Source organism: Chroicocephalus ridibundus, chromosome Z (genome assembly GCF_963924245.1).
Source record: "Chroicocephalus ridibundus chromosome Z, bChrRid1.1, whole genome shotgun sequence".
Taxonomy (NCBI): domain Eukaryota; kingdom Metazoa; phylum Chordata; class Aves; order Charadriiformes; family Laridae; genus Chroicocephalus; species Chroicocephalus ridibundus.
The window spans coordinates 36,951,612-36,976,931 of NC_086316.1; the positions used below are offsets into that span (position 1 = coordinate 36,951,612).

Sequence of the window (25,320 nt, forward strand, 5' to 3'; positions counted from 1 at the left end):
AAGAAATGATACACCTCTCACGATGCACAGCTTACAGCTTCACAAGGCTACCGGGGAGGTGAAGTTCAACCACCTGTCTGCTAAGACACTAGAGGCAACACCCTCACAAGGGTGTTTTGGTGTTGCCTCATTAATTTTGTTGTTTGCTGCATAACATATTTCTTCCATAAAAGCTGGAAGGTTAAACTTCCTACCAGGTACAATTATCTAAGCCTACTTTCTCAGTCAACAAATCAGTTGCACTTCTTTTCTGCAATACTTTAATTGTATATGTAATTGTAATTGTATATGTCCTTGAGAAGTTCCTTCGATCTTCTTGGGCTTTAGTTTAAACCACTCAAGGCTGTAAAGTACTGCTTACACTTTACATAAAAGTTGATTTCAGGACAGTTCACTTTAATCTGTTCTTGGCTCTGAATAATGATTAGGCCCCAAGCAAAGAACAGAAATATGTTTCTCCGCTGTTAAACCATAGAAAATGAAGAAACCTGCATTTGCTAATGGAAAAATTAAAAAAAAAAGTATAATAAAGCATCCAGGCTTGATATTTTCTAGATATTAACGCAATTGCCTTAAAGGTAGTTTCTGTTAGCACAGCTGCCAAAGCTGTTTATTCTCTTAGCTCCTCCATGTGATTTTTGTCAAAGTCCCAGAGCAGACACCAGTTGATGACTGTGGGTTAAGCAGAAAAACAGGCTGCACAGGAACTCCATCTTAAGTGCAAGAAGGAATACTTGCAGAGGTCTGAGATCCCTATAGTTTTTGCTTCAGCCTAGACGACTCCGGCTGTGTTGCCATCCTACAGCCTCTCACAACAGAGTAACAAATGCCAGGCAGTGCTAGATAGCTCTTGTACGAGGGAGCATATTCCAGGAATCCTGGGTCTGCATTTGTACTTCCCTTATCAGGAACAATGAAACCAAGAGCAAGCAGCTTCCCAGAAACTGCAACTATTCAAGACACCCCATGTAGAAATGACCACTTTTCAGCAAGTGCTACTGTCAATCACTGCAAGCCAGACTAGGGGAAATGTAGTTGTGATAACTGTGTATTTTTAGCGTCTATAGAGGAAGTGAGTAGTTTAGCTTTCTTTAGGTCTCTGGAGAAGGGATCATTACTATGCTATTTTAACGTCAAGTCCTGGAGCACGCATATAGACTGTGTGCGGAAATGGGGTGATATTTTCCTTTTTAACATAGGACCAAATCAGCCTGCCTATATTAACTTTCCATGACAGGATGACTTAAAACCGACACACCATCCTTAAGTTGTTTTGGGCTTAGTTTGGAGTCGTCAGGCAATTAGGTTTTGCAAAATTGGCTTCTGGAGTGACAGTTTCTGTTGTTACAGCATATGGCAACAAGAGAGCAGCTTGTGGCAGATGTGATGTTTTTTCACTATTAGCTAGTTTTAGATTTAACGGCATCATTCTAATCAAAGCAAATAACAGGTGTGTTTGACATCTAAGGAGTTTTGCAGCCCCCCATCATGTTTAAGCTGCATCTGTCAAGTGGGAACACTAGCTCTGAATGAGTCTTACTAAGTCATATTTAAGAATTATGCAATTTACTGGAGGTTTGTATTCCAAAAATCCATGTGTCTAACATGTATTATGTTCCTTCAGTAGACTACAAAGACCACCTATTACAATAAGTGAGCTCATTAAGCATGCAACTCCTCAGTCTTGCAAGCTGTTGCAATAGGCAGGTGTTGCAAGAGGGTGAAAGGTTGAATTATCAACTTGGAGAGCACAGTTCTTCAGCCAGCCAGCCCAGGAGAGAAAGTATTTGAGCAATAGCTCCATTACTTAGAGTATACCTTTGTCTACAGCACATGAGCTAAACATCAGTGGTATTTCAGTGGCATGCTTCCCCACCCAGTAAGAAAGACACTCCCCGAAATTAATTGTCAAAAATTTATTATGAAATCTTCATTAGCAGCAAGTATTTCATTAAAAATTATTGCATTATTAAACCAGTTCCACAGAATGACCCAAAAGGCCTGCTGAAGTCTGTCCACTTCAGAGTCTCTGTATTTGTCTTAGCAACCATCAGATATTAGTAGTTCATCAAATATTGAAGCTTTCTTCTCTCTCATTTTATAGACAGCACCAATAGTTCCTAGTTACAGTACTCTGTCCAGTCCTTCTGGAAAGTTTTGGCCCACTTCCCCAAACTTTCTCTCTGCCTTCTGAAACAGCTCCACTTGACCAGGAAACTTGCAATACCTCGTTCGGTTCCACGGTATGTTAGCCTCTCCATAACTGCAGCCTACTGAGGCTCACTGGTGAGGTGAGCTGTTCTCCTCTTTCTCCTCCATAAGACCCCACTGCATGCCAGTCTGAGTGACCTTAATCCAGTCTCTTGACCAGGCTAATCCATAGAATCAGCAGCTTGTTGCACACTTTGGTGAACCCACACCACGTTGAGAATGCAACAAAGGTTTCAGCCTCCCCAATGCTCTGGGTCACCATCACTCAGGCAGGGTGATAGTTGGCACCCAGTCATTGACATTTCGTCTCTCTTCACAAAACAAGTTCAGCTTTTCTAGAGCTGGGTCCTTCCAGCCATCTTCATTTGGGTTCTGTCAGAAAGAAAAAAGTTGCACATCATGAATGCTGCCTGCCAGCTGAAGTCATCACTTCTAAGCTAAGCATTAGCTTAGGAAGCAAGGCATTTTCAGGCAGTCTGTCCTGACGCAAACAAAGCAGGAAGCAGAGATGTTACCCTTGTGGGCAATAGAGGAAATCCACAGTTAAAAGAAGCATAGACTACTGCTACTAATAGTCAGCTGACTTGCTGTACAGCGTGCACCAAGTCCCCTTTCTTTGCACAGAAGAAGATTTGGCAGGAGATGGGGCTGCCCCTGAAAGGCTCTCTAACTATCCCATCCTGTGCAGAGGCCAGCAGCACAAACACAGCCCCAGAGGAGAGCACACTGAGGACCGCTCACCGGACACCCACCGTGATAAGGATGCAGTGGAGGTCCCGCGTCTCCCCAGACTCCTCACTGGGCCCCACGATGGCCGCCAGCTTGGCCACATCATTCACCCGCACTATGTCAATGTCATTCTCACAGCAGAAGGCCTGGATCAGGGTGAAGTGGATCTGCAGGGCGATGTCCCCCTCGTCGTCCTCGTCTGTAGCCAGCACGCAGAAAGCTACGTTGTCGGGATCACTGCAAGAGGCGAGCGGCACGGTGAGGCCCGCAGCCGGCCGGCCCTGAAGCCCCTCGGGCAGCCCCCCCAGGGCCCCGGCCCGCCGTACTTACACATTCATCAGCTTGGCCGACTCGTAGACGCCGGCGGTGAGGCAGCCGCGGCGCTGCGCTGACACCAGCAGCTCATGGAGGGCCTTGCCGGCGCCCTGCATCCTGCGCGGCGGGAGAGGGCAGAGAGTCAGAAAGGTGCCCAACCACCCCGCAGCGCCCGCCCCGCTCCCCGCGTTCCCCACCACCGCACCCAGCCCGCCCTCACCGCCCAGGCGTACCAGTCGTGGCCTGCAGGCACAGGCTCCGGTCCGTGGATCTCCTCCAGAGTCATAGCAACGGGTCTCCCACAACGCGGCCACCAGCGACAGCACCCCGCAACCGCTCGGCACCGGCTCCCACAGCGCTCTGAAGCACCAGCCCGCCGGCCGCCCAGTTTATAGCCCACGCGGCGGCGGCGCCGGCAGCTGGCGGCGCCTCCTGGCTTCCCATTGGCCGGCAGGGGAGAAAGAAGGGTTTTATCATGGTAATCGGCGCGCGCCAGCGAGGAACGTGGCGGGGGGAAGGGAGGAGGAGCGGGCGGCTCGTGCCGGGAGACCACGTGGGCGGGAGTGGGGCGGGGACGGGGGCGCAGGCACGCGCCGCGCCCCCCCGCCCGGGCCCCGCTGTAGGCAGCTCTTCCCGCGCGCTGCCTGCGACCTGCCTGCTTGCCAGGCGCGAGCTGGGCTGGGGTCAGCTGCGGGCGCTCCCTGTCCGGATGGGTTTGGCCGCTGGAAGTACCGGTGTGACTTCTGTCCCAGGCTTGGGACCAAAAATCCGAATAGCGCAGGGAAAAAAAAGAAAATAAATCAGTAAAGGTTTCATCAATATGATTTAAGCAAATGCAGATACTAAGTCCTGATCCCAGGAAGGTATAGCGCTTACAGCCACCTGGGCTGGGAATCAGCTCTGTGGAGAAGGCCCTAGGGCCGTGGTGGGCAGCAAGCTGGGCATGGCCAGCAGTGGCCCTGGCTGCAAAAAAGGCCCACCATGCCCCGGGCCGCATGAACAGGAGCATGGCCAGTCGGTCAATGGAGGTGATAATTCCCCTCTGCTCAGCACTCATGACACAACAGCTATGCAGTTTCCCAGTTTTGGCACCCCAGGTAGAGAAAAAACATCAGCAAACTGGAGCAAGTTCAGATGAGGGCACCAAAGTCACCGAGGTGTCCAGGGCTGCAGCACTGTTCTGCCCCGCAGGCTGAGGGGCCAGGGCTGGTTCAGCCTGGAGAAGGCACAGTTTGGGGGGCACTAAACAGCAGCCCCCCAAAACCTGTGTGCCTGTCATTGAGAAGACAGGGCCAGGGTCTTCACAGCAATGCCTAGTGGGGAGACAAGACACAATGGGCATAAGTTGAATCGAGAGGGCATAAGTTGAATCGAGAGGCTCAAGTGGGATGTAAGGAAAACCCTTTTCCTGCTAGGGACAGTCAAGCAGTGGAGCAGGCTGCCTGCCCAGGGAGGCTGTGTAGTATCCATCCTTGCAGCGTTGCAAGCCCCAGTGGCACAAAGCCCTGAGAGACCTGGTCTGAGCTCCCCAGTGACCCTGCTGCAAGCAGGAGACCTCCTGAAGTCCCTTCCGGGCTGTATTGTCCTACTACCCTATCATTTAAAAAAAAAAATCCATCAAATAGGGATTTTTTTCAGTTGAACTTTATTAAAAGTAGATCTAAGTTGGATAGTAAGGTGAGCTCGAGTGTATCCTTTAAAATGAATTCAATATGAAATGTGTATCATTGCTGAACTCATATCTGAACCTGTTCATTGGCAAACCAAGCAATAGTAAAACAAATTTTCCCACTGTGAATGAATACTGTTTAAATATTAAAGGACAAATTGCTTTCAAGTCCTCTCAATCTCTGACATCTCAGCTTAGGCTGCCAGTTAGCAGTTGGCTGACAAGTTACCACTTCAGACAAGAACCGTCATTTCACAGAGGTTGTGGAGAGCTGTCTTGCGGTAGACCTATATCTATGGCAAACCTGCACCAGACCGAGCCCAGTGGGTTGCAGAGAGAGCTCTGTGACCTGTCACCTTCGCTGCTCCCTCACCTCCGATCACATCATCCCCTCACAAATGTGTTTAAACTCAGCCCCCGGGATGTCCAGTACTTCTCTGGGAGTCTGTGCAAGCATGGCTCGTCTGTGGCTGTGTATGGTATACGCCATCTGCTCAGTGTAAGCCTCTTTGAGCTCCGTAACTTCAGAAATGCTACTCCAACTGAGCTGCTTCAATGGCTTGCCGTGTTTCTGCTTCCAGTTGTTTCTTGTTAGTGTGACAGGCATTACTACAGGCGACAGCATTGGACTGTGCAGTAATCTCTTAGTGAGCTTCCATTTTAAACTGATTACAATAGCAGGGTCTTCTACATACATCTAACCTCTCTGAGAACACTTCTTGGGTGTAACTATGGAGCTCTCAGGACAGGGGAGACAACCCTTTGCTGTAACCATCAATTCTCAGGCCTAATGATCTTTTTCACACTGCTAACATGCAAAGGTATGCTTGACTTGTGAACCCACACCAGTGACCTGGCACGCTGAATTTGATTGAGCAGGGCATAAATTCTTGGTTTGTTTTCTTTGAAAAATACATGAGAAGTTTTCAGAAAATTATCTCCCAGTCTGTATTCATGAAATGGCAATTGTCTCCACTTGTTGGAATGGGTGTAGTTTGTGTAGGTAAAAAGGTATGAGGGTAAAAATCCTTCATACCTCTCTCTGCCTCTTTTATTATTTTTTTCTCTAGATATATAGCTGGGCAGGAATGCAGAAGACTAGCTGGAGTGATAAATGTCAGCTTCAGTTTTCCTCATTAAATTGGGTTACACACACTAAATGGTACATCTTTTAGAAGTATTGAAGCGCCTGTTTCTGATGTACTGCAGTCTCAGTGCATGATGAAATAGGTGGAAAATCCAGGACTGACTGAGAGCTAGGAAAGATGCTGATATTAACTATGACTTCAATGAGTTTCCCGTTACAATGGAAATGAAAGTTACTTAAAATGGATCAAAATTAGTAGGCCAAAGTAACTTGTAGTGGCTAGCAGTGCATATGTAGTAGTGTTACATATATAAGTACTTAAAAAATAAACTGATGTATGAAGCCATGTTAACACATTAATCCTTTCACTTGCAAGCTTCCCATTTTGGCTTAATGATGCAGCACCCTGGAGTTAGGACTTCTTGTCATCACACTTTTCAGTTTGCCCCATTATTCCTGGGTGTCCTAGCACAGATGGTGCTGAAGGCCACAAAGCATTACCAGACACCTGATCCAGCTTATTTCAAACCATGGTATCAACACCAGGCCTCCAATGCAGAAGAGGAGGTGCAGGAAGGAGAGCTGTGCCTGCCCCAGGTCCTGTCCCCATTTTGAAGGCATCAGCTCTGCAGAGGTGATACCTTTGATGTCTAATAAGCAAACTGAATTTTCATGGAGGATGGGCTCCACTGCTTGCTTTCTTGTTCTTTTCCTCCCATGTTTTTAATACGTCCATGAAAGAAATGGAAAAAAATAAAGAAATGAGACATCCCTTTTGTTTTTCATCATTCTTGGCTGTGAACACCAGAATAAGGGTGCTGAAGGTTTCTATCTGAAAGTGTAAGTTACATTCTCCATTACCACAGGACAGCTGAGCACACTTAGGGATACTTAAGTGCCTCAGTATGCTTGTGTGCCAAATACTGAACAAAAGTCACTTCTGTAAATGCAGCTCAGTATAATCTATGCATTTGATGGAAAACTGGTGGATCAGCTGTTGAGTGATTGAAGCCATTCTGCAAACCAGGGCAGAGGGGAGTATCACACGGCAACAGCACTCAGACATGAATAAGTGGACTTTGCCATTATATTTGACGGCAGTGATACAATGCCAGTGCCACTTAGCTGTGCTTTGCATAGCACAAAAAGGCTCATCTGCAAACCCTGGATTTTTACTGGCACCTCTAGGACATGACAAAGGCGGTGCTGCATTCACAGTAAAGCTGTGACATCTGGTGGACATCTAAAATATTACTGCTACAAAAAAATTACTAACAGCCCACTAGTAAACGGTACTTAACATTTAGCTCTTATTTTCGTACCTTAATGTTTTTAGCGAAAATTTAGCAAAAAAAAAAAAACCAAAGTAGATGTTGGTGTTTCCTACATGAAGAGAACCCCTAAAACAGCCCCCTAATCTTATAAAAAGTCAGATGCAGAGTTACAGGGAAATAATAGTGTATTCAAACACAACAAAGGCAGGTAACCTAGCAGAACGTAACAGATAAAACTGCAGATAGGTTACACCCCTGTGTAGCTGGTAGTGTGAGAAATAAGTTCCGGTCCAAATGAAATAGGCTCAGGCAGAATCCTCGGTGAAGAAAGTAATAATGTATCTCAGCTGAAGAGCAGCAGACACAGACATCACCTTTTGGCCTAACTGAGAGAAGATAAGGCCTTCCACATCAGAAAAGCCATGCAAGCACTGGTAACAGCCAGCCCAGCCTTGAGGCTCGTACATTGCCCCATCCTGTCTGGTGTTTTCCTGGCTCGTGCTGCATTCCTGGACTTCCAATCAGAAAGACGCTTTTTACCAAGATATACCAGCCTTTCACATTAGATGGAGTACTCCCAACTCAAGTCTTTCCAAATCCATCAGAGCTTCTCTTCTTGCTGTTCCAGTCCTCCGTCCAGTCCTCCACACAGCAAGCTTCTTTCTCCAGATATGGCAGCTCAGACAACAAAAAACAAAGGAAAAAACCTTTCTACAAAACCTAGAAGCTTTAGGAAGCAGGGCTCTGTTCCCAGCTTCCTCTACAAATCCTCTGGCTAAGATCAAGCTGGTTTTGTGTTTTCATCAGACCAACAGGTCACCTACCTAATCTTTGCATTATTTCTTTCCGCTGAACCTGACACAGGTGCTGCTTATCTCTGTGTTTAGTAAACCAGACAGCTCACTCTGCTCACACACTTCGTTCTGTGGCACTTTTGCCACAGGAATGCCACCTGACAAGACCAAACATCCACAATCTATACGCAGCAGAGACGTTTAATTTACTGAGAAAGCAGTGAAGTAAGACTTTTTGTGGCCTCTTCTTTTTCTAAAAAAAGAAACCTGCATATTACAAGTCTTGGTTGAAAATGATGCTGTTGGAATAGAAGCAGTATTCATCTGAATTACATTTTACTGTTTTGTTAAAAAAATCGAGTATTCCCACAAATGTAATTAAAGTGCTGTAGAATGAACACTTAACTGGCTACATAGACCTGATTATTACAGAACATAGTGCAGAGAAGCACAAAGCCCTTCTTCTGTCATCTTTTCGGTTTTTGAGATAAAAAGGGCAAAAGCACCTCTTGCATTAATTTTGATTGGGATTTTGTATAGACAATGGCACAGAACATCAAGGAGCCAAAACAGTTTGTTTGTAAGTGTTGCTGAATTCAGACTGCTGGTGTTGCTGAATTCACACTGCATTTTTCTTTCTGCAGATGCGATTCTTAAAATAAAGCAAGAAACCAGAAATGTTGATCTAATAATAGAGAAGTAACTTTCTAATAATAGATGAATGTTTCTTTCCTGTTCTAAAAAAAATACAGGATTCCTTTAGAGGTTTTACAGGGATGGGTAGTTTTAGTCAACTCTTTTCTTTTATATAGGTGGGAAGTTGAAAGAGGTAATTCTGAAAACCCATACTTGGAACAGGTTAGAACCATCATAAGAGGAAGAGCCAAGTACAGTGAAGATCAAGGGAAAGGGAGAAATACTGCACCAAGCAACTCATACTGGAGCAACTCTGTATATTCTGCCTTGTTTTGCTTCAATACAGCAGCCCTTACCTGATAATGTAAATGGTTATCACTAGCTCCAACATTTTATAATCTCACATCAGCTAACAGCATCAGCCAGCCTGAGCATTTGGGATTAGGACACAACTGAGCATCCTTGAAATCAGTTGATTGAAAAGGCTCCTTTATCCCCTTCTCACCTGAAAACACGTTGCTATTTTCCCCAGCAGGTTTGCTTTCATTGATACAGTTAAACAGAACTATTCAACAAGTTCAAGCACTTTTTCCTCTGCACACATGATTTATTTACACAGACCCTTAGATTCCTGTACTGCATTTATTTAGCCATTTGATACCTCCATTAAAGATAGTCACGTATCATGTCTTCAACATAGCATTGCATACTTCAGTTTCGTATTTTAAATAAGACATATGTCTCCTGCCCATCTCTGTCCACCAGAAGTCACTAATGGAGTTACAGACAGGAAAAGTTTCTCTTTTAATGCTTATCTTCAACATGACAGTTCTATATTAAGTTATGCTCCTGAGAGCTCCATCCTTGTGTACATCACCGAAAAAAAGGCAAAAAAAAATATAAACTTGCATTGCCCATTCTGTATTCAGACTGTGGTAAACTGCAAGTGTGCAAAGAATATGTGTCTGGTACAGCTAGCGATGACCTTGCCAAAATCTGCATAATTTACACCCTACTGGGAGCTGGGAAGGGCAGTTCAAAGCAGCTTATGGGGGGTAGCTGATAGGATGTCAGGAGTCCCTCAGACACACCACGAGGCATGACGATTTTGTTTGTTTGTTTGCTTGGGTTTGGTTTTGGTTTGTTTTAGTTTTGTTTTGGTTTTTTTTTAATTAAGAACTGCTGAAAGCCAGGTTTTCTTGGCAATGCCTTTTTTCTTTCAGACCAAAATTTTTATCAGGGCAAATTTTACAGGTTCTTTCCCCGGGATTTCTGTGTGTCTGTAGGTCCAGCAACTGCAACCTGATTGTGCATTCACAACAGCTCTGACTGGCTGCTATATGACTGGAAATCCTAGACACATTCACAGACCATATGCACCATGACTGCATAACACCCAGCTCAGTAAATCCTATGTTTTCAGGCCAAATTGGACAGATTGTGCATGCATGTTCAATTTCCTGGCATGTGTGCCAGAAAATCTGCAGTGTCAGATTTACTATCCTGGAGCACATACCTTTGTCCAGGAATGCCTGGACAAGTATTACTTACAAGTATGACTTCTGACAGTTACTCAAGGTTAGAAAATTACATAAGAGATACTAAAAATTATATTTGCTAATAATTGAGGCCAGAAGAACAGGGGCAAATCCAAGCATCAAAAATCCCAGGTTCTGACTCTCCACTGCAGCCCACTGGCTGCTGCCAGTAATAGTCTCAAGTGAGGCTTGGTTACAAACAAAACTAGGAATTTCTTGTGATATAGCTGTTTTTCATTCCTACTTTCCTTAGTTCTTTCACATATTTTTTCTGCCATATCTGTTAATGTGCTGCACAGGGGCCCCTCTCCTCCAGCAGAATGAAACTGCTGAAAAACAGCCTTGCTTTGCTGGCTCTCCAGTCCAACCAGATGACATTGAAGACTGCTTTGAATGATGACGTTGTCTTTCCCAGTGCTAATGGCTCCACATGACACCAAAGGGAATTTTTTTACAGCTGAACATAGCTTGATCAGCATAACATTAAAGCATCTGATTTTTATTTAGTTGTGTACTGAACTTTCTTAGAGATGCCAACGAAAACTAGAAATCAAATGCTTAAGAAGATCACTGAACAGCTGTCTATGTGTTATAATGAAAGAACACAGCCTTTCCCTAGCCCAGATGCTGCCAGAATTATTATTTTCACTGGGTAATTCTGCAGCATGAAGAACTGTAATTCAGAAAGAAGGCAAATGTGTTGCCTTATGTCAAGTGCATCTCATATCTCAGCTTAACACTGTCTAGTGGAAGTTTTATTGCAGAGACGTGACTTGCTGAGGGAAATAATGCAATCCTTCATTAGTCCTTTGGTGTCTTTTATCATAGGTGTAACAGAACAAAAAATGTGAGAATGAAAATCATATGGTCAACTAGACCTTAAAAGTGTAACTCTGAGACTTTCCACATGATTTTCCTGCCTTTAAAAAAAATATGTATATGAGACTGGCTTATATCTAAACAGGTTATATGTGAGATCTGGTGGGGAAGGAGTTACTTTATCTTTACCCTTTTCTTTAAAACAAACTGAAAGGTAAGAATAGCAAAAATCTTTGCCAACCTCAGTTATTTGCTGAGACATCTGTGCTCATGACAATTTTCCCTGATCGTAAGCAACATCAAATCAGAACATTTGTATTATCCCACCTTTGTGATTGTAAAAAAAGAATCATCTTAAAGCTAGAAAATGGACGCATTTTCTCATTTCTTTTCACCCACCCAAGACAAACAGAGAAATTTCCTTTATATATAAAGAAGTATATTAATTAAGCTACTATGTAATGGTATCTAGAAGTTGGGATTTCCTCTTTGAAGTCTTGTTAATCAAATGTTCCAAACATCATAGTGAGAAGTGAGGCATGAATGACCCCCATAACGTTACACCCTGATACATAAGGTTACAAAAAGCAAGTGATGACAGTTGATAAATATGCAGAAATAAAATCTAACATTTAGATGCCATCTAGCACTGTATAGGCCAGTTGAGAGCTGTTGATTATAAAATTGCTGCAGTAGGACTATTATTCCTGGCTATCACATTTTACTAATGAATTTTACTAAAATGTCACATTTTACACATTTTACTAAAATGTCAGCTCATCTTTAAATTCACTGAGATAGTTTTAACCAGTTTCATTAAAATATGTGTGTGCCAACTGGCTAGGTTGCTGTTGTGTCTCTGTTGATTTTTACTTTTCAGCCTTCTCATGTTCCTATCCGTAATTCCTTGACATTTTCCCACATAGTCCTATACCTCAGTTCCTGGGTATGGGATTTTGGACCAAACACATAAATCACAAGTTTCTCTCTACACATTGGGTGTTCATCTTGTGGGGAGAAGAAGGGGGGCAGGGACATAGATGTGTGTGCATAAGGAGGGGTGTGACAGGTAGCCTTCCATTGGAAGCATGTGTTGTGACCAGGTATTACTTGGATCATGGGTATGACATTTTTTTTGGAAAATGTGGATACCTAAAACCCCTCTGACACCAGTCAGTTTATGTATGGCCCTGGATATGACAGAGGGGCAGCACAGCACAGTAGCACTGGTGGATGTTCTTATTTATAATTAAAAATTCAGTATCCATACCAACAACAAATGCTCCATCAGCTATTATTTATGCTTGGCCCCTGGCGCCTGCTCTGAGGATCACGTATGTTATTTGCAATAAACAAGCATTAAGTGAAAGATGCAGTGGTCCTTCACATGGGGAGCAGAATGTAGCTTGTTTCAGCTACCTCCCCCAGGCAGTAGACAGCAGAGTCTCTAAGCAAGACTCTCTCGCCCAACATATAGTGGGGTTTGGTGAGGAGTGGCACTACCTACATGTAGTGGCTGAACAGAGAGGGTGTCAAGTAATGTCCATGACAGTGTACCGTCTAGTTTGAACCAAAGATATGACCAGGGAGAGCTTCTGGCAGCCCTGGGAATGGAAACTGGGATGTAAGAGACCATTGAGCAACGTCTTCTCTGCCCACCTGAATAGACAGGACTGGCAGCACCAGCTTCACCACCAGTCCTTGTTTTGCCTAGGCAGAGCATTTGGTGCTGGGTCCAGTTTTAGATATGGATTGTGCACCCTGGACTCTCTGGGCTTGATTATAGGAGGCAGATTTGGCTGAGCTGTGGAGAAGCACCACTGAAAGTCTAAAATTGCTGTAGACATTCACGTAGGTAAGAATTCCATTTTGGGAGTGTCTCTAGCAGAAGCTGTGAACATACACAGAGGCTGGAGGAGTAAGAATTTTGCCCTCCAACTTGTAGTTGTGCATCCAAAGCTGGGCACAGCATCTTTAACTGGGAAGGCAGTGGTTTTTCAAAGTCCCAGACAAGTTTATTGAATGGTGACTCCTCTCCTTGTGACTCCATGCTTGAGAATTCATTTTAGGTCAGAGTATCCAATTTCCCAGTATGTAGCCCTGCCTCTGTAATTTGTCTAATATTGATAAGAGAGGCCATTAGCAAGCTCCTTTGGCTTGTGCCTCCAAAATTTCTGAGAAAAAGGTAAGGATGCTAAAGTGGGCTTTCATGAGTTACCTTGGACAGTGACTTCATCCTCTGTATTTAGGTGTGAGGAACGAGTAACATTACCAGCAGATGCACACTGATCTGGTCTCTCGTTTAGTATTCTTCAGTAATCTGCTGAACAGATGAGTGTGAAAAAGAAGAAGCAATGATCTACCTGCTAATACAAGAAATGCCAGAAAATGAAAAATACATGTTACCATTTAAGGTGGCGTTCTCATACTAGTCACTTAAATCAAAATAGTTTTGATATTTGTTATCGTGTCCAAGAGCTTGAAATTTTGGTACTCGGTCCTTTCTACACTCTGCGAAGGACTTGTGTGAAACGGTCCTCTACTGGTTAAACTGGGCATTTCTTCAAATCCTTACTGTGCCATGAAGTCCTACATCCCACACTTTCAGGGAAATTCTCCATTCAGGATCCTGGTTGAATATTTCAAAATCTAGGAATCAAATAAGATTTTTAGAAATAGAATTCCCCTTGGGTCCAGTTTGTGTCAATACAATAGGAGGAAAATGTGAATATCACTTACCCATTATTCAACTTTTTTTCTATTCAGTGTTTAGGATACACACATTTGGAGATGCGGACTACTCAAGGCTGATTAAGGAAGCCTGGAGATATTCGTGCCAACATTTAGATAACAATAATGAGACTGAATTTGCAACAGAGATCTTCTTCCACTGCACAGTGCTGTGCAACGAGCAGTCATCATTCAGAATCCAAAAGCAACTGTAAAATACCTCCCCTGAAAAAGACAATTACTGAAGGAGGGAAGTCCAGAAATTATACGAGTAGCTTGATGTATGCTAGCAAGAATTAGAGAGAGTGCTGGCCAAGTAAGCTCTATTGCGATTCAAGATGGTGAATTGGCTGTAGAATTTGTCATCTCAGTTCTTCAGAAGAGGAAGACTTGTTTGGCGATTTGGGCACTTGGGCATCTATCTCTATCCAAGATGGTATGTAACACTGGGCAAATTCGTAAATCCCTCTGTCCCTGGCCTAGTTCCACATGTGCAAAACAGGTTTAGCACGCTGGCTGAATCACTGCATGTTTTCTGCCATTTTTAAGTCTCTCCAGTTTTTGGGTTCATGCTAGTGAAGGAAATCTTTTTGGTTTTTCAATTAAGACTTTGTGACTCTCACAGCTTGAGAGAAAAGCTAGAAGTGAATGAACCATAAAGACTGACATCAAAATTTAAAATGAATAAAAATTAAAAAATCAAACACTACAATAAAAATAATCTGCTAATTTAAATAAAAAAATATCTTTAAACCAAAATTCATTACATTTTTGCAGGCCTGACTCATTATTTATGTATTGTTTTTATCCCTTGGGGTTACATGAGCTCACAATAATGTTGCCTTTCTAATATGACCTTCTTTCTTGACTTTGTCTAGTTAATTTGTTATAACTTTGGATAGAGTCTCTTACAATAAAACCACAGTGTCCCTCTTACTGTGATGCCCTGCTGTTAAGTGATGCCTTCAGGTGTGACCATAATGTGAATGATAATAATGTAGAATTTTAAACCAAGGGAGTCAAATAAATTATTTTCTTTTCAGTAACAAGGTTATAATGTAATGTTGTCTGCCAAGTTCAGAGTAAATCCCAGCCTTCATTTGCAAAGCTCAGTTGCTTAACTTCTATGTAAACAGAAGCAGTCACTACGTTTTTGTCCGAAAAAATCTTACAAAAACTAAATATACCCCCACACAGTGTCTACTTACTCTCACTATAATCCCATATTAAAAGTTACTCACTTTTCAAGTAGAGTTGAGGGTTTGGTTTTTTTTACACTGGGCCTTGAAGATCAAGGCAATATATTTTCTTTGTTTTTCAGATAGTATCAATAAGAATAAAAAATCAGGCTTCTTGGTTGCTCTTCTGCAACCCTATTGTTAACTGAAAGCCACCAAAACCTCAAGGCAACCTCTATAACCCCACAAGTTAAATCCAATCAGGATCATTGAATACCACCAGCAGCAGTGACTGTTTCTTGGATCTTTTTTGCAGAATCACAGAATCACAGTATGTTTGATGTTGGAAGGGACCTCTGGAGGTCATCTGTCCAAAGCCCCTACCCAAGCTGGCTGCCCAGGACCATGTCTAGATAGCTTTTGAATATCTCACAAGGATGGAGACTCCAGCAGCTCTCTGGGCAACCTGTGCCAGTGCTCAGTCACTCTCACAGTAAAAAAGTGTTTCCTGATGTTTGGAAGAAACCTCCCATGTTTCAGTTTGTGCCCATTGCCTCTGGTCCTGTCTCTGGGCACCACTAAAAAGAGCCTGGGTCCACCCTCTTTGCACCCTGCCTTCAGGTTTTTATATACGTGGATGAAATCTGCTCGAGCCTTCTTTTCTCCAGGCTCAACAGTTGCAGCTTGCTTAGCCTTTCCTCAGATGTTTAGCAAAATGGAGGTGCTATCTGCTAAAAATAGCCAAACACGTCAAGCTTTTTCCAGCAGTGTGAAATGCTGAGCACCAGAGCCCAGAAGCTATGTGCTGCTTTAGCTGCATGCCATCACCTGCAACTTTAGACAATTACATTATCAGCTTCTCTATTTTATATGATTTACAAGTGAGAAAAGTTTTGCTGACTAACAGTATAAAAATATGTGGAAAAAAATAGATTTTGTAAAACAGCACATATTTGTCATCATCAATACTAGCAATTGTCAACATTGCAAAGGAAGAGTGCTGAATACTGTCACCAGCTGGGCGGGACCTCCCTCCCTCACGTACCAAAAATGTCTGCTCTCACTCTTAGCAGCCAGCCTACTCATCAGCAAAGATGAGGATGACTCTAAACCAACGACAGGCTTTTGGTTTTTCATCAATAAAGCTATTGGATCACAGGCAGAGGGTTGCTGCCAGCTAGCACCGCAGCTTCTTCTTCCTCTTCATGCACTCATGCTACAGGGGAGGGCTAGGATCTCCTTTCTTTTATACACTCCCTCATTTTCACTGGTGGCGTTACCCACCCCCGCCTGTGGCAGGTTGTGCAATTAAGAAAAAGAAAGAGGCTGTCCTGCTCCCGTAATGATTGCTCTCCATGCCTTAGCTTACATGCGCGTAACTTCACAGTAGTGACTTCAACAGCACTGCTCACAAGGTGTCACTCACAGATTACACTCTTGCAGATTTGTTGAACACAGCTTTTTAAATTACTTTTGGAAACCCGTGGAAATCCTTCCATCAGCGTTGAGTTTTCTCTTACACCCATGGCCAAGGCAGGTCATCCATGCTTCACAGTGAAACAAGACTGAACATGTACTCATTGGCCAATGCTATGCTGAGCACACCTAAAAAGTTTCCATTGTCATCACTTTCTGAAATTAAATATGAATTGCATACCAGTCTCTTTTATTTTTATTAATCTAGCATCTGCATACAAAGTGGTCAAAACAGAATGGATTTTGTGTGCCTGAGCCTAGTACAATGCTTCACAGAACCAGGAGGAAATAGGGAAACAGATTCCCTGTTTCACCTGTAAAGCCCCTGACTTTCAGAGAGCAAAGCCTGTGCTGAGGATACCTCTGACAACCACCTATAGAAACTACTACTATTGAAAGTTCAAAGTAGTCAGGACTTTGGAAGCATGAAAGTGACCATGACTAGGAAAGAAAGAACAACCAACAGGCACCAGACAACATCCGCCTGGTTTATACAGTATCCTACTTTGACTTTTTAGAATTGAATGTAGTTAGTATTCCGGTACCTGAAGCCCTGCATATATTGTAATGAGGGGTACTACAGCTATGGTTACTTTTCAGGATACCGCTTCTTCAGTCATTTCTGTTCATGGGTAAGGTTATATATGAAAGTAACTTGAAAGTACTGTTGCAACAGGACTGTTTGCAAATGCATCAGCCTAAGCATGGATTAAATTCTTGCAGACTCAGAATGTAAGTGTTTGTTCCATTCCACAGCTTTGGAGAGTGCTTAGCACTGTCCTGACAATTTTCTGACACATCCATAACAGAAAGAGGTTAATAGCATCCCATCTGCAGTCAGACAGTCTCAGATCCCTGTAATTAGATGTTATCATTGCATTTGTGCCTGTAAAATGTCTGAAGGATCCTATGATTTCATTCTTTTGCAAACCCACAAGTCTGGTTAAAATTATACTAGAGTAAAAGCTGAATAAATATTTGTGATTTTACACAACAGTTAGATTATGATTATAATAATAATAGTAATAATTAATAAAGCTGAAGGTTTATTAATTAATTTTTACATAACTCTTTTTCCCAGCATCAAAACCCTGGAAAAGAACGTCTGCAACAGTTGAAGTGAAAGCAGAAAAAGTAAGTTTCACATTGGACGAATTGTGCACCACCCTCCCTGCAGCACACACAATCCCTTGGGTCTCCTACTCTTCCTTCCGCCTCTGCTCGCACTAGTTCCCCTGGCACACACAGAGGCACCAGCCTCTTCCAGGGGTCACCGCTCTTACCGGAGTCACTCTGCTCCCTAGAGAAACATAGCAATAACCTTCCCCCTGATTTCCTTAGTAAACTCATCACCTGCACATCCCTATTCCTGCCTGCAGAGCTGGCTGACACACTGTAAATGCTCCACTTGCAAGACACAGACCTTACATCAGCATTCAGGAAATTGAGAATTAAGTTTGTGGCTTGAACAAAAAAAAAAAATTAGAATTCAAAAAACCCAACCCAACCCAAATCCAAGGGGGAAAAAAAAGCATTTGATGTGAATAACGTGAAGACTTGTGTCTGCTTTCTCATTCAGGGCTCTTAGGCAACAAAACAGAAACAGAATACGTTAGGCTCTCTTTTTGCAGACTTGAGACTCTTTGACAGCATAGCTAGCCCTATCTGCACAACGGAACATGGCCTGTTTCCTGTCATTAATTCATGTGTACAATGTACAATATATCCCAGAGTCCACACACAGTCCTGCTAGCTGCATGCAGGTCCTATGGAACATCTCTGGCATACGGCATATGACCAAAAAATAACACCATTAATGCACTAACATACCTCAAAATTTCACACCATTATTTTGCAAAGAAACTTCCAGAAGGCTATGAGAAATCACCATTAATTCTTCAGATCAAGTTTGCTGCTACACCAAAAGCTGTAATGCTTTTGCACCACATTTTGAGTGCAAAAAGAACAAAACCTCGCAATAATATGGGGAATTTTTGAGGATGCTTGTGGCCTGGAAAAGCCCCTTGCATTACCAAGCTGCAAGAGGGAGTTGCTTTGCCTCCATTCCTCCTGCCACAGTCCTGGGCAGTGCCAGCCATCAAGGAGATGTTGGGGGAGAAGATCGGGGCTGGCTGTGCCCTGCTGTGCGTCCCCATGTCGCAGGGGCCCCACAAGCCAGCGCTGCGCCGTCCCCTGCTGACAAACAAAGAGCAAGAGCCAATGCCTCAGTCACCCGCCTAACTTATCCTCTGCAGCTGGACAATACAAACATGACACTGCATGCACACAGATTGGCTTTGCATATTGCAGGGGTTTGGGGGCACATTAATGTATGAGATGTGGAGTTTGTTTTAGGCAGCCTGAGGCTGGAAGTCTGGTCCCTTGTGTCACTTAATAAGAAGCAGTGCTCACAGTCTCTCCAACATAACAGCCTTCACAGAACATTTCAACTCATCCTTTTATAATGAATTCAGATAATTTTATTAAACTAGAATTGCAGACAGCTCAAGGACATACACTAAGCCTGAAAATAATTTGCAAGAGTCTGACTTAGCCATTTTGTAGCTGCTTGGGCCAGCTCAAGACAAGGAAATCATGCACATGGCAGAGAGATAAACATAGCTTCTGAGGAAGGTGCCTATAAACAAACCACCTAGAACCCGAACTAAATGCTATCCCTTGAAACAAGTCTTCATCTTTTTATGATGTAGCAAAAGGCAAATGACAAGTAAGCCACTAGCAGCCTCAGCCGTACTCTGTCTGATGTGGAACAGGCAAGGCTCTTCAGCTTTGGTTTTTAACTTTCTGTTGCTCTCGAATCTACAGCAGGAATAGTATCATGGGAAAAGACAAATTGCTCTGCTAACCCAATTTAAAACAGTTTTGTCTGATTCAGACAGTCTAGAGAGTAATATTTAACACATACTAGCAGATACATAGTTCTAAAAATGCATGAGATTCACACTTACATATGGAGCAGTGAGAGGCAGGACCTGATTGCACTAGTTTTCTGCTTAATGCATGAGACCAGACAGGCTCGTATATACAAATGTAATGCCTTGTATCTTTAAGGAACATATTTGGTATCCTAAGCAAGCATGGCCCAGGGAGTCTATGTGCAATTAGGCTCATTCACAGAGCACCCCTGCTTTTTTTAGGAACTGCAGCGCTACGCGATGTTCAGCCTCCCAAGTGGCCTATATTCTTTGTTTTGAGATCTGCCAGTTGGTGGCTTTCAAATATATGTTTCAGTGATAGATAAACAGCCTACCTCTGCATATTTAACGGACCTGTTCCCACCACAGCATATCATTGTAGCAAGTGGTGAAGTCAGCCCCATGTTTGACTTGTGGCAATTTCAGGTTTCCTTTCAGAGAACGACCCTGTTGAAGGGCACCATGCATACAGAAGATCCCTCTCAGGTTCAGCTGCAAAGTACTCCCAATGGACAACAGTTCCCCATGTACAGCTGCTTTTTGCACTCCACAGTTATCCAGTTTTTAATTCATTCAGTAAAGGGCTGCAGCCATTCTGTATAACACTGGTAATTATTGGTTTTTATCAGCATGTGGTGGAGGCTAAGACCATTCACTCTGCCAGTTGCATCCTGTATCAGCCACTCTATTCCTCCCCGTGATGGGTGTCAGGTTCAGGAGCATTTAGTGCCCCACTCATCCCATTTACTCTTTTAAGTGATTGGCTTTTTTCCAACCCTTTTCAATTTCTCCACTGCTCCATTTTTCATTTTACATTGTGCCAACACTAATGGTTCAGAAAGCTCTTTGGACAGAACCTGGAAGTTATCCAATTCTGCAGATTTTTAAATGTTTAAGTTTAATATCTGCCATTTAATATCCTCCCTAGCCACTTGCTAATGGAATAGAAGGTAGTCATCACCATATTCTTATACCTTTCACACATCCATCGAAAAATAAAACACCTCTTCCACAGAGAAGCTGTTTCAGATCCCTTGTCTCTGTTGGTTACCTTCCCCACCAAAGCTGGGTGCCCAAGGCAGCATGAAAGCTGGGCTGAGGCCATACTCAACTTCCACCTTGAAGTCCTGTAGGATTGGAACCCTTAAGCTCCAAACTGACTTAATTCACTTTTTCTGGTACTATTTCCTGCATCTCCTTTATTTTGCTACAGGCCCTCCTTGCATCCTTCCATGCAGCCACAAGGGAAGCAAGCCCTCCTTTTGCCATTACCACCAGGGAGTAAGCCAATTCCCTTACATTTGCCCTCTCCTTTGGCTGGGATTTTCCTGATTACCTTACCATTTCCCCCAGGAGCCCACTCAAGGATGCAGGAAGCATTACATTAAGCGCTGCATTAGGAGATGAGTGTTTACCTTGCCCCAAAGGAGAGCAGTAGACCCCAGCTGGGTCTGATCGAGCAGCATCAGCAGCGTGGTCCCTCGCAGCTGAGAGAAGCCCTGACAAACTCATCAAGTCTAACCTCACTGCAGGTACCTCGGTCAGCCTGGTAAAAATTTGTCTAAGGACAGCAAGGGACAACAGCAAGGGACAACAGCAGGGGACTGCCAGAAGGCAGTAGGTCAAAATCACATGGCACGCAGGGTAGTGATCTCCATAAACCCACTTATTTGATACTTTTTCCTCCTTACTTGCATGTCTGCAGTCGCTACTTCCCCCAAAATGCCAATCCCCCAAAACACCATTTTTTTAAAAAGATTAACCTGGATCAGACATGGGTTGAAACTAGCCGTGCCCTCAAATGCACCCTAGCTTCTGTCACCAAGATGTAGACACACTTTAAAAAACAGTGTTGGAAACAGGATATTTCTAGTTGAAGCTGATTCCCCAAAGCTACAAAGGTTCTGGTTCTCCAAAGCTATAAAGAAATACCATTGCTCTCAGACAATAAGAAACAATTATTTCTAGCTTTGGATAGTGGTATTCATGAGTGGTCTTTGCAAAGGAGATAAGCATTATCATTATAAACCTATTTTACAGAGGGACAAACTACAGTACAGAGAGGCGAGAGGCTTATGTTCACTCATTTGGCTAGTGATGGAGATAGTCATCTGATTTCCAGTCAGATATTCTAGCCACTAATCTACCTATAGTAATGCTTATTTACAGAAACTTGTTTCCTGGCTGAGAGTTCATGACCACATGAATGGGTAACCAATAAACAGAGGAAATCACTTTTTTTTTTTAAATGTAATCCGCTTTTGTCTTTCTCTCCGTGCAAATGTTTGAGAGCTGTGTTCTTGCACTCAGATAATCTAACAGAGAGGATTTAAACAACCATCAGAGATCCCCACAGACATCTATAGATTTTTCAATAGTGTCTGACTACCCATTTAATTCAACTTACTTGTGAAAGACAGATAAGCTTTTACTGTTAGTTATACTATATTCAGGCCTGCTGACACACACTTTCAAAGCTGTTTGCAGCAGAAAAATCCTAAGGCTGAGTCTGATAAAATCATGGTACTATATTGCTACCACACAGTATGAGGAGCTGACGGTGGTAAATTGCATTCATTTCCACAGAGCAGCTTGAAGATTGCACTTTGTCCTTGCAGCACAAGAGCTGGTTAGGAAATGGTGCTTGCTGCTGACACTCCTGACAGCAGGATGTCCATCAGCATCGCTATTCTTGCTGTCACAAAGCAGATGGAGTACTCCAGCTCTGTGTTCTATGTATCTCTGCAGTCCCTGGGGATGGTGGTAGTGATTATAACCAATCCTCCAGGTGCAAAACAGTGATTTGAGCAGAAATCAGTCTCCCGTTCCTAAAACATGGATTACCTAACCCTATGCAAACTGGAAAACTGGCACCTGCAAAATAGTGAAAGTTTTCCCAAGTGCATTTCAATTCAGGTTTCTGTAGGAATCATTTAATGTTTTATTTAATAATTTACATAACAAATGAAATTGTTCTCTGCAAACCATAAATTTGCAAAGATGAGGCTGTGGGCTAGATTCAGCAGAGACACACACAGAACTTGAGTGCTGCAACAATTTTTAATTACTTGATCCTTGGAAAAAGATCAAGAGGCTTATGTTATGTCCTGCGGCTGCTGATACAGTGTGCTGGAAGTCCTCAGTGCCTCAGACTGGCAATGCAAAACATCCACTTCATGGAGCCACAAACAGCAAGCACTGAGTACCAAAAACATGTGAAATGTCATCCCACTCCAGAGGCTAAATCTGGGTCAGGGCTGCCAGAATACGCCATCCCAAATCCTCTTCTGAAAAATGATTCAACCTAGTGCCTCTTCATGCAATATTGAGTTTATTTACAGTACAGAAAACAATGCAAGAGCTAAGCCTAGGAATAAAACCTGGGAGACTGAAAACCTGAGGTCTAGAATTTGCTCCAGAGGATGTTTCTGTGTATAAGATTTGTTAAGCACAAGACCAGGACATGGACCTGCCTGGTTCACTTACTGGTAGGCTACCATAATGCCCCTTCTTGAGTTCCTTCCCTCTCATTCCTTTTCTGATCTAGATATTGATGTCAAAGGATTTTCGGTACAGAAAATCTCTTTTCCATCCCCACTCAGAGTCAATTCATTGTAAGAGCCAAAACTGGGGCAAAGGCAGGGGCAAAACCACTGGCTATAGAGAAGCTGCAGTCCTGTGACTGACCTGGACATGCCACAGAGAGGGACTGCATCCTGCTCTTGACTCTGAAGCTGAAGGCTGTTCTTCGGGTGTATGCAATTGCTCCTATGCAGACAGCAGGGATGCCTCAGAGAGCCAGGTAGCTCTGTCTGCTGACACATCCCATGCGATTCCTGGGACATCAGCTGAATGCAGAACTGCAGAGAAGCTAATTTCACAGAAGAAGAGCATTCAGTAATTAGAAATAATACAAGATTAGCTAAATATGTTGTCCTGGTTCCGGCGGGGATAGGGTTAATTTTCCCTGGTATTCCATGCCGTGTGAGCCATGCCCACCCTGAGCTGCCGGGGGAGGGGGCGGGAAGTCGCTGCTCGGAGCGGGCTGGGGCGTCCCGGCTCTGGTCGGTTGGTCGGTGAGCGGCAGGGAGCGGTGGGGAGCGGCGGTTCCGTAATCGTGTTTGTATATGCCTCTGTCCGTGTTATTGTTGTTGTTTGCCTGTTCCCTTTGCTGTTCTGTTAAACTGCCTTTGTCTCAACCCAAGAGTCTTGCCTTTTTCTTCTGATTTTTCCTGTATCAGGAAGGCCCGAGCGAGCGGCCCGTGGTTCTTTGTTGTCGTCTGAGGCTAAACCACGACAGTCCTTTTTGGCGCCCAACGTGGGGCTCGAAGGATTGAGATAACGACAGAATTCAACTAGAGCTTGAAAAAACGAATGTGTTGTATGCGTTTATTGTATTAGGCAAATAGTCGCTGGTCACCATGTTGCTTGGTTTGTTCTCATGGCTGTGTTATGTGAATTCCTATATGGCTTATGTCCTCCTTCCGATGATTTTTGTTACTTCTGGGAGAGGGATGAGGATGACCATTTTGTTGTCTTGTGCAATATCGGCTTACGAGATGATAATATCACTTGTTAGACAGTTACTTTGGGGCTTTTATGTGGTGTTGCTGTCCTGTCTGTACCTTGGGCATCGTCTCTCAGAATTTATTAATAATTACACCCAGTCTGTGGGGGAAACAGGGGGGGACGCTTTCCCCAGCTCTTTTGCCTCCCTTTTCTCCTTTGGGTCAGGTATGGCAGCTTTTGAGAATTTTGAATATCCTTGGGATACTCAAACCAGCCTGGTCCTATTGTTTTGTCTGCTGAATGTGTTCCACGTCCTGTTTAAGGTTAAACAGCTATTTAAGAGTACTACCCGGAGATCTGCTCCGAGGCTGGATAGTCAGGGGTGGCACGGCATGTGGGAGAACATGGGCAGGTACCTAGAGAACTTCTCACCTCCAATGGTCTGGGACTTCACCCCTGAACAATTACAGGACCCTGATAAAGTGGTAGAATATTTGAAGGGAAAATGCTGTGGCTATTCTAGAGAGGCACAACTCACCGCGCTGTGCTGGGCCCTGGCCAGTATCTACCAGGCACTGCTCAGAATTATGCAGCACCCTCAGGGGGAAGAGATGGAAACCAGACCAGCAGCCACTGCAGCTACTGCAACCCCTGCGGCGGACACTGCGGCTACTGCAACCCCTGTGGCAGCCACTGCAGTTACTCCAACCCCCATAGCAGCCACTGCCACTGAACCAGGGAACCAACCCATGCCGGTATCAGTTGCCCCCATACAGAAGAAGAAGTACACAAAGAAATCAGTTCGCTTAGTAAGAGATGATGATGAACCAGGGTCATCACGAGAGCAGGAGGCAGAGGCAGAACCAGAGATAATTACTCGATCCCTATCCTTGAGTGAGCTGCGGGATATGCGAAAAGATTTTAGCTGACTTTCAGGCAAGCGCATTGTCACCTGGCTGCTCCGGTGCTGGGATAATGGGGCCAGTAGCCTGGAATTAGAGGGTAGGGAGGCCAGGCAGCTGGGATCCCTGTCTAGGGAAGGCGGTATTGATAAGGCAATTGGGAAGAAGACCCAAGCCCTCAGCCTCTGGAAACGACTCCTGTCAGGCGTGAGGGAGAGGTACCCCTTCAGTGAGGATGTTGTATGTCAACCAAGCAAGTGGACTACCATGGAAAGAGGTATCCAGTACCTGAGAGAATTAGCCATGCGGGAGATGATTTATTATGACTTTGACAATGCAGACTTACCCACAGACCCTGATGAGGTGCAATGTACAAGGCCCATGTGGCGGAAGTTTGTACGGAGCGCACCATCGTCATATGCCAACTCACTGGCAGTAATGGAATGGAAAGGTGAAGAGGGACCAACGGTGGATGAGGTGGCTGGCCGGCTCCGGAGATATGAAGAAAGTCTCTCTT

General features: G+C 43.9%; 1 protein-coding gene across 1 annotated transcript; it reads right to left on the reverse strand.

Moving 5' to 3' along the window:
- Window positions 1-1,901: 1,901 nt before the first annotated feature.
- Window positions 1,902-3,718, reverse strand: GADD45G (growth arrest and DNA damage inducible gamma). Its single transcript, XM_063319967.1, has 4 exons — window positions 3,489-3,718; window positions 3,271-3,372; window positions 2,964-3,177; window positions 1,902-2,583 (listed from the first exon to the last, which is right to left on the reverse strand). The coding sequence occupies exons 1-4, from the start codon at window positions 3,539-3,541 to the stop codon at window positions 2,473-2,475; spliced, it is 480 nt and encodes a 159-aa protein (XP_063176037.1). The 5' UTR covers window positions 3,542-3,718; the 3' UTR covers window positions 1,902-2,472.
- Window positions 3,719-25,320: the final 21,602 nt, after the last annotated feature.